Source organism: Monopterus albus, unplaced genomic scaffold (assembly GCF_001952655.1).
Source record: "Monopterus albus unplaced genomic scaffold, M_albus_1.0 scaffold115.1, whole genome shotgun sequence".
NCBI lineage: Eukaryota > Metazoa > Chordata > Actinopteri > Synbranchiformes > Synbranchidae > Monopterus > Monopterus albus.
Genome location: NW_018127995.1, coordinates 1,533,212 through 1,543,465, shown reverse-complemented (window position 1 = coordinate 1,543,465; position 10,254 = coordinate 1,533,212). Strand labels below are relative to the sequence as shown.

Here is a 10,254-nt window from a genome sequence, read left to right as displayed (position 1 = left end):
GCCACATTTTTAGCCAGGCAGCAACTTGGCAGCATGAATGGGACTCTGCCAGCCCACATCTTTGGTCCAGATTGAAATATCACAACATCTACCACATGTAGCACCAGAGTTTGTGCAGACACCCGTTGTTCCAATGAATTCTACTGACTTTTTCTCTCGCACCAGCACGAGATCCACATTTGTGGTTTTAATCAAAACGTTTCAACAGCTATTGATTGAATTACCGTAAGATTCACATTCCCTTCAGGAGGAATTGTAACAACTTTAGTGAACCCCTGAACTTTTTCTCAACTTCAGTCATCGGGTCAGAATTTCACCTTGTCCAATACTTTGGTCTGTAAGGAAATGAATATTCAGCTGGACTACTTCACTTTGTTTTGAGCATCACACTCATCCTTTGTAAGTTTACAAGGTTTTAGTTTGCTTCTTTATTGAGCTCACACGAGACCAAAGGACAAATGTAGTGGGAGAAAAAATGCAGAAAATGGAAACTGTCTTCTCTGAAATGGGGGCAGGGTAAAGGAAGAACATTCTGTTAAAATGGGCACAAGCATGTCTCAAAAACTCCAGTATTTCATTAAATGCAGCGGGCATCTCCCTCTAAAGATGTTCTGGATGTGGGTGTTGTTGAGCTGTCGGTAGAGGGCGCTGACAGTCGTGTTTCCTGCGCCTGCAGCTCAGGTGGCCCTCACTAAACACCTCCTGAACTACGCTGTGCAGGCGCTTACTGATGGTTTATGGCTCGCGTTTACAGCCTAAACTGTGCTTTTGTCTAACTATCTCAGTTTGAATCGCTGACTTGTACAGTAGCTCTACATAAAACCTGCAACAGACACATCTTCACTTGGATTATTTAGGAGAATTGTTCATTTCAATGTAGAGAGACAATTTCAATAAGAACTCATTTCATGATGTGAGTGTAGTAAAAAAATAGAAGTACAGGCCTCATGTGTGAGCAAACTTCAATTATGAATCCCATTAGTCGTCCTCTTGCGCCTTCTCCTGCCCCACTTCCCTGATGGGCTCTCAGATGACAAACGTTCCACCCTTGTGGCTTGTAATTGGTCCGCAGAGCTGTCCATCAAGGGGGAGCGCCGGGTTCTGGCTTAGAGCAGCAGAGACGCACCGCTGCTCCTCATCTCTGGTGTTTAGTGCGTCGAGTGGCGGTGAGAAGTGGAGTTTGTGCGTTTTGTGCGTCCGTGGACCAAACAGCAGCAGCAGCGGTTGCGCTTTTCCTCCTCCAGAGCCGCAGGCATCGCGGGAAGCAGCCGCACAGTGCACGCCTCGGACACTAGGACGACAAGGATACTCTTTTCTTCTTTTTTTTCTATTATTTTAACTGATTGACACATAAATATTTAGCGTTTCTCTAATGGTAACCGACACTGAGCAGCCGGAGACATGTGGAATAATCTGGGGACACTGCACCGCTTCTCTCTAGTGTGTCTGCTCCTGACGCTGCGGGCTGAGGTGAGATTCGCCTGTTGGGATGATGATGCTTGTAAATGTGGACTAGTTGTCTGTTAGTTTGGATTTGGCAGCCTTAATTAAATCGACTGTGAGACAGTTGAATCATCTGATCTACATTTGCGCTTCCTTCGTGAGATACGAGAAGTTCAACATTTACAAGCAAATTTAAAACCGTCTGTTGTGTCATGACCAATATTGATGTGTGATAAGACACTAATCAGCTGATTTATCGATATAGTGTTTTTCCATTATCATTGGAGTGTCGGAGCCAATGTAAAGCGCGTTAGTGCGTGTTTGATGCTGACCTAAAAGCCTGAAATATTTGACAGGTTTGCAGTGGAACTTCACCTTAAAAAAATCCCCTGTGCCAGACCGCAACCACATCATCAGTACTTCAATTCTTGGACCAATTATTTTTTGTTTTTCTGTCCCATTTCCACTTCCTTTGAGAAAACTCTGCTTCTGACTCAGACTGGGGGTCTTGCTAAGGTGGAGTGTTTCGCAGTGTACAGCTGCAGCCTGATATGCACAGTGGGCTAAATTGGAGTACCAGGTCGCCTTATCCAGGCTGGAGGTTCAGTAGTACTAGAATGTACAGTCGTGTGGGCTGCAGTGTCCGTGCGCTGCAGTAAGGTTGAAGTAGTGCTTACCCTCCAACCTGGTCATACGAGAAATTTAGGCTTGTTTCCAAAAGAAATGCATCGTTTTCGGCGACATTATCAGTGAATTAACGTCATTGCAGACCTGACCCTAGAGCTTTTACAGTTGTGTTACCACCTCCCGCAGGGTTTTCCCCAGTCTTCTCACTCTTTCATGCTCTCTTCAGGTGTCTCAGTCCACTGGTTACTTCGAGTTGCAGTTGATTTCGGTTGAAAACCCCAAAGGTCAGCTCCTGAACGGCGACTGCTGCGACACAGAGAAGAGCGCGGCGGAGGGCCACTGCGGCGCGGACGAGTGCGACACCTACTTCAGAGTGTGTTTAAAGGAATACCAAACGGACGTCACGACCACTGGACCCTGCATCTACGGCTCGGAAACTACTAAGGTTATCGGTGGGAATACTTTTCACTTCAAAGGCGTCCAGAAAACCGGACAGAATCGGAACAACGACGCCGGGAAGATCATCATCCCCTTTCAGTTCGCATGGCCGGTAAGTGGACAGTGGAAACTTCCTTAACTTTTTGATTTAGTGCTTTTAAAAGTTTGATTTCAGAGGGAATATTATCTAAAGTTGCAGAATATTCGTCTGGCTGTGAGGGCTGCCAACGTTTGTCATTTCATTACACCATAAAACATGTTTTTATCGCAATAATCTTGTGTTGTGTTGTGTCCAGACATTATACACGGGAGTTTGGATGTTTTGGATGTCGGGAATCGTTATTCAGCCTTAAATCTGTCAGCCCAGCTCGTGCAAAGTGCACTCTGACACGTTTTGGCACAGTTTTCTGTAGTCTGACCCTCTGCGTGCCACTCATTCTTTCCTCCCTGTGTGCATTTGGCAACTTTTGGCGTCTTTACACAATCAAATATTTCGCGAGGGACATCACATTCCTCTGCTGGAGCTTATCAGCGAATCCCTGTGTGTTTCTGATCAAGCCAAACCCGTGAACGCGCATGACGCATGACTTTTACGCACAGCGGTGGTGCAGTTGGGTCTTGGTTTGATGAGTTACCAAACAAGCTGCAGTTTGCTCCATGCACTTCAATTAAAGTGCATGGAGTGGAGAGGAGGAGGTGTGGGGCCCTGTTTGAATGGAAAAACAGGCATATTAATCCAGCCTTGATTAAGAAGTGCCAGGTAACTTATTATCTAATCTAAACAGCGCAGCGCAGCCAATCAAAACCTGCTCCCGCTCCTTATTTGGAGAGCCAGCGTGGGAAACAGGACCAGTGCTGGCAATCAGAGCGTTATGAAAACTGCTGTTAGAGCCAGAAATCTGGATCAGGCGCTTTAATGGGGAGGGAGCATCACAAGTTTGAGTCCCACAGCAGCTGAGTGAGCTGTCAAAATAAGAGTCCTCAGTCAATGTAAGTGGAAGATGATAACAGAGAAAAGGGCCATAATCACAGAATATTAGATAACGGATTATTGACTTAAGTCATTACATTGCATGCTGACTCCAGTGCAGCAGTGTGTGATAATGTGCTTCTGTCTCCACATACTGGCACAGTTTTTTGGAAAAAAAATGTATTTAAGTGTGTTTTCAACTTGTTTTAAGAAAATAAGACTTTTAGGACTGAAGAGACAGACTGAAGAAAAAAGACCAGACATCTTGGCTGTAGCTTCTTTTTCTCTGCTTAACATCATCAAGGTTCAAAGATTCTTATTGTCAGTTCACTATATGTGCAGGACATACAGAAAATCGAAATACCGTTTCTCTCTCCCTTTAAACGGTTGCTCAGATAAAGCGAGTAGTTTGAAGGCTTTGGACCTCGGGGACATGTGATGGACATTTATCTTGTTGTGGCATATTACTGACTAACAATGTAAATGATGAATCAAATGAAAATGTTTGCACACATGGAGCAGCAAAACCTTCAGTGACTCTTACAAATCAGAGGAACAAGATGCTGCAGGTCTGCTGAGACCCCGTCCCTGTGTTCATGTCCAGACTTACATATCAGGTGCTTTGTGTGCTTGACCAGCTACGAGACCTCTCCATTCATCACTCCCCGTGGTCAGCTGTCAGCAGAGGGGAAGATGGGAGTAGTAAGCTGGGGCCCTGTGGGCAGATACAGTTACCACTAAGTTGTGTGTGGATATCGGTGTCCCCTAGCACTCAAACAAGTGAAGCTCCGTGGTCAGGCTGGGCCAGGGATGCCTTTACCTCGCCACTTCTCAAATTCACGCTCTGTCCATTATGGGGTCATTGTCTCACTCAGCGTGTGTGGGGTCAGTGTTTTCCACTATCAGCCTGGCAGGTGTGCGTGTGGTTTGGGGGGGGGCATTCAGGAACGAGAGTATCAGTGTTAAGTAAAAGACATAAAGATGTCATTCACATTTTATAATCAGATCTTCTGACATTTCACACTGACTGTCGTGAAGACCAGCGGCACTACAATAAGCTCAGACACGGTACCTGCTGGGGCTTGCAGCTAGAAATGGGCATTACAGTTTCCCAGAACCCAAGGTGATGTCTTCAGACATTTTGTTTTGCCTCAGACTCAAAAGATATTCAGTTCATATTGATATAAAGCAGCGAAAAGCAACAAGTTCTCACATTTAAGAAGCTGCAGGAGAGTTTACTGTAGGACTTGTGTCATTTTTCTTGATTCATGACTAAAATTATCTGTTGAATCGACGACTCATATTTAATGTTGTGCCAACTGTGTGTGCATTTCCTGTTGATCCTGGATTACCTGGATGTTGTATTTTGTGAAAACTGCTAAATCCTCTCGGGTTCATTTAAAATAGAGTTGACTGGCTGATGTTTTGCTTGCTATCATTAAAAGCCAGAGTGAAGTCAGGTGTTTTTATGCTCAGCTTTTAGCGTGGGCGTCCCACAGTACAGTGACGTGGTGGTGCACGCTTTGGACCAGACAGACTCGTCTTCTGAATTTCTGATCCATATGCAGATCTTAACTCAATCACATGGCAACAGCTTATGTAGAAAAAGCAAGTAGTGACTCTGAATTGTCTCGGTAATTTTTCCATGTATCATTAGTAAAAGAAAAAGGTGGCGTTTGCTGAAAATGTAAATTAATAGCTAGGGAAGATTTATTTGTGAGAGGAAACATTTGTTATGTTTCTCCACTTGTTGGAGGGTTTGAAGTGAAGGAAATGACCCGTTAGTGATGGGAATATTTTCTTTTCATGGTTAACGTGTGAGTCACTGCGCTCCCTTTTCCTGCTCGGTTTATGCAGCGATGAACATTGTTCCTAAGACAATCCGCAACTTAAAGTCGACTTGCTGACTCAGCTCAGTTTACAATTTTCTCAGTTGTCATGGAAAATGAAAAAGATATGAACCTAAATCTTGAGCTGGGGTTTTTTTTTTTTTCTCATTCCCCCGAGAATGAATTTTCACCTTCCACATAAACTTTGTCTGGAAGGAAAATTAAATTTTCATCCTGACAACTAAAAATGTTTCAATAAACAATAACAGTCAATCAATCAATCAATGATCTCTTGTGACTGAACTTGACTTTTTCAAGATGTAAAATGGCAGATATCTCACTTGCTTCTTCTGTTAGAAGCCCAGACGTCGACCTGCTCCCTCCACACCTCCCTAGTTTGTACTGTGGCGTACCATTGACCAACAGTGTGTTTTGTATGAGGCGATGACCTGTAGCCTCTGGTGCTGCTCGGCCCCAGTATCTGGGCCACTGGTCCTGATATGAATTAGCTACAGAGAAAAGGACATTGTTCTGCCCTCATGCTAACCCCTCAGGTTGTTTGGGGCTTTAGTGACATCTTTTTCATGAAAAGGAAGAGAAGGGAGCAGGGGAGGGATTGACTGATGGAGCAAAGGAAGGAGGGATGAGGGGGATGACAGGAAGAGGGAGGAAGTAGCCTCCCTGCCTTCAAAATAAAAAAAAACTCCATCTGGCTTCCTTGTGAGGTTTCTATCATGAAGGAAGAGTATTTTCAGGACACAGACACTTTTTACAGTAGTGACTAAAGCAAAAACAAGGATTTACTTCTGCTCCTCACCCAAGCTTTCCCTCGTCTCCCTGTCTCCTTATGGGGTATTTTTAGAGCTGCTGTCCTCCTCTCACCCCTCTGTGAGTAAATCAGGGATCAAGCGTGCGTACTCCTTCAGTTTCATAGCCTGTTTTTTTTTTCTATCTGCCTCGACTCTTGCCAGATTCCCCTTCAGCCTGGCAGACAAGAAAGGACAGAGGTGGAACAGCTGTTGTTCAGAGGCCTCCTCCTCCTCAACTCTTAGAGTAAATGTTTTAGTGAAATTTCATTAGGAAAACAGGCTATGATTACAGCACGCAGCGTGTAAGATCACCTCACTCGTATCGGTGAGCAATCTCAAAGTGCACTGCTAGATGATGGCGAGCTGGTGCTTGTTTTCTTGTTTCTTGATGCCATCTCTGGCCCGGTCGGCTCTGCAGAGTGCATCCTTGGCGCTCACCTGCCGTTCCCTCAGGATTCCTTCTCAGCTTGGTGATGCATTTAGGGTTGACTAGTTTTGGGGAAAGGAGGATGGTGTAACGTGTTTGTGGACGGAGGCTTGCTGTGTTGGGGATGCTGAGTGAGATTAATGCTCTATATCTGGGGTTCAGGGGCGATCCTGCAAAATGTGGAAAGACTGAAACATCCTAGTTTTAGGCCTGCATGTGCACGACAGTTGTGCAACAAAAATGAAATGTGCACTATTTTAAAGACCAGAGAGGGACAGTTCACACAATATATGGTCAACTCCTGCACCAACGAGCACAAGCATGAGCGTGAACTAGTGTGCACTGTTTTCAATACGAGCTTTGGGACAAGGTGGTCGGAGTCAGGCGGCCACCCGGGGCTACAGCAGGTGTGTGTGTGTTGGTTGGAGTGGAGTTTAGTCAGCTGTCATCGCAAAGTATTTTAAATGTTGTGCAGACACACGCTGATTACCCAGCACTGCTGCAGTGCACGGTATGCCAGTGCCAGTTTATTTATATAGCACATTTAAAGCAGCAACAGTCGACAAAGTGCTTTACAAAATAACACACTCTGACAGAATAATGTAACAAAACAATACAGACAATAAAAGAATAAGCAGTAGAACAAGAACAGTAGACCTGCTTAGAAGAATACCAACAGTCCATGTGTGTGGAAAGAGAGGTTTAACGGGCAGTAGCCAGTCAATATAACGTACAAAAATAAAAACCAAATTTAAAAATAGTTATCTAAAACTGTATCACAAAGTAAATACTTGAAACCAGAAGAAACACGTTTAAACAAACAGTGGTACTGTGGGTGATATCATAGCACCAGTTTGTGTGTCAGTACGGTCGAGTCAGAGTGAAGCCTTTTAGCCGGTCTGGACTAAAACGTCTCCTGTATCTGCTGCTTCATAAGTTTTAACCTCGTTGTCCAAGTTGTGACTGATCCAGATCAGTGAGACTTCACCGAGTCTGCTTCAAACATTTGGTAACTTTGGAACATCGCAGCTCCAAAAATGTGTCTCATGAAGCAGATGGGATAATCTGAGACATTGTGTTCTTTGGAAAATAACAGATTCAGACCCAAAAATGCACCACGCCTCCTCCACTCCCCTCTCTGTTCTGTGCGTCTTTAATAAGCCCGAAAGCCTGCAGGATGACCACAGCGGGGCCCTGCTCCGTGGTGTGTGCCGGCCAGGCAGGGCAGCCAGGACGGGTCTGGTCCTCTTTCCCGCATTGCTGCCGGTTTCACGTTGGCTGACCTGGCTGTGGTTGGAGGCAAGACAATGTGTGATCAGCTTCTCCATCTGTCTGTCTGACTGACTGTTGATGCTGCTGCTGGGTTTGGTTTTATGTGTGATGGATGTTTGTATTGGGCACTGGTATTAGTCACATAGTGGGGACTTAAATCTGTTCACACGGCTGCATACGGGGACTCTCCTCCCATGTGAGGACAAAAGGCAGGTCCCCTCAAGGTCAACCACATGGACTTTTACTAAACACACTTTGAGACTTGGGTGAAAAGATCGATCAGGACCGATTCTGACTCGTGTTGTGTCTTTTAGTGCAACAGCCCAGCTTGCTCCTGACGACAAGTGAATGCATGTCACTCTGAAGTGCAGTCCTTTTTCACACATGCACATACATGCATGTGCATGTGTGTTTGTTTGCACATTGATGCTTGTGTTTCAGTACATTGTTCTTGTGTCTTTGTGTGCATATTCACAATGTGTGTGTGTTTAGGTGAGGGGGGCGTAATGAAATGCATGTGTTGTGAGCACTGAGGTGAGCAGTGGTGATTAAAGCATGTTATTACACAAATGAGACGCACACACACCCAGAGTTCAGCTTCATTTCCCGCCTGGCTCCCAGTGGTTGGAGCTCAGCTGAACCTCGCCCAGAGACAGACAGAAGGAAAGAGAAGCAGGGAGATAAAACAGAAAGGTGGAGGCTGAGCAGAACCTCCACGCTGCCTGCACTGATTAGTTTCTCTTCAATCTCACATTATTTTTTTCCCGCTCAGTGGACGAACCAGGAGTAAACCTGTAGCTACTACATATGTGGAGCCTCAGAAACCACGTGGTTGCATCGTTCCAGTGCTATTAGCTTAGCTTTGCAGGTGCGACCAGTTACCTTCCTTTGGCCTGAAGGTTTTTGTGTTGTATTTTGGTGTTTGGCTCATTTACAGTAGGCTCATGCTGTGAAGCAGCTTGTCCACCGGGTTCCAGTACATGGACATTTTCATGCCCATCATGCAGAGCGTTGGAGGGTTTGTGAGCTGTGGCCTTATTTTTCCAGTTATAAGAAATCTTACTAAGCCTTCATGTTTACCCCACTGGCAGGTTGTTTGGTTTGATGGGGAATTTTTCCTCTCTGGTGTTAATCCCACTGAAGAGCACATAAAGTAGTAGCTGAAACTAAATAACCTCCAGACACAACTCTCATTCATTTCAGACAGATAAACCAAACTAAAGGGTAAATGCTCCAGAGTTCAAGTAAACCACTGCAAACGCGCTCGGCACGACCACTTTGGCCTCCAGAAGTCTGCTGACGAAATCAAACAGGGTGATGGGAATTTTCCCTGACGAGTATTTCCACAGTGTTGTTCTTCTGTGTATTGCTGCAACGTGGACGTCATGCAGCCTGTTGTAATCCTCTTCTCTGGAGGGAGGAGTTTTTTCAGGGTTTCTCAACACATCTGGGGCCAGATTCTGTCACCAGCCTCCATTAGCCAAGCTCCCACTTCACGAACAAAACCCTGGAACGCCGTCACACACTTCTGATTTCATACTGTGTTTACTCAGCTCAGTAGACGTGTTGTGTGTGTGTGTGTGTGTGCTGGGATCCAGTGGAAGTGCTGGGTTTGCTGTGTTGGGAGAGTCATTTTGGTTTATTACAACTTGGGCCTTAGTTTTATAGGTTTGTGCATCATTTCTATTTGCTGGGACAATACTGGGCTTTATAACAGAGGTTTATTACTGATATCTGCACTGGGACATTGTTTAACACACATCCAAACACATCCAGGATGTGAACGTCCTAATAAACCCCAGAGGTGCATTCACCCAGTTATTGTGACAGTTTAAAAGGGCTCATAATGACGAGTTACTCTGTAAATACAGGTGAAGATGACTTTGAAACTCGTTCGGGGCTTTCTGACCGAGCTCCACTGTCTTCAGCGCCTGAGTTGTTGTGGAGCTGCAGGTTTACAAATCTTTCATGAGAACTTTCAGGACTTCTCGTCTATGATGGCTAAAAGTTTAGGCCGCTTGTTAATTGCTGTGTTAATGAGAATATACTCATTTACTGAACTACATAAACACACCATTGTGAACTAAACCTAACAAAGTACTCAGAGTCTTAGTTCCTCTTCCTTTCCCTCTAAGCTGATGTCAGTATCTCTCTCTCTGTTCTGTTTACACCTAGATGAAGTGTCTACATGTGCTTGACTTCATGACAACTGCACAGCTCTGTGCCCAAGCTGCTCTCAGGCCACTGGAGGGTTCAGCTATAACAGAAATCTGAGCCAATGTTGCAACTTGTCTCTCTGCTCCCACCTCACCTTCACATTAAGGAGTTTTATTTGCGTTTGCTGTCGGGTGCAGGTGGCACATCAGTGATGACGGAGCCGTCGGTGTCTTTCCCACGGCGTGAATATCACTTTCCCAGTTGGGCTGTGGAAACGAGGGC

At 45.2% G+C, this 10,254-nt stretch overlaps 1 protein-coding gene across 4 annotated transcripts in view; it reads left to right on the top strand.

Moving 5' to 3' along the window:
• The first annotated feature begins 871 nt into the window (after positions 1 to 871).
• LOC109966602 (protein jagged-2-like) overlaps positions 872 to 10,254 on the top strand; it is a 51,555-nt gene continuing 42,172 nt past the window's right edge. For 3 of the 4 annotated variants that reach the window (XM_020611547.1, XM_020611546.1, XM_020611545.1), the window contains exons 1-2: positions 872 to 1,470; positions 2,297 to 2,620. In XM_020611547.1, coding sequence (XP_020467203.1) covers positions 1,402 to 1,470; positions 2,297 to 2,620 — 393 coding nt within the window. In that variant the 5' untranslated portion in view covers positions 872 to 1,401. The remainder of the gene's footprint in view (positions 1,471 to 2,296; positions 2,621 to 10,254) is intronic. The other variant, XM_020611548.1, reaches the window with a different exon arrangement.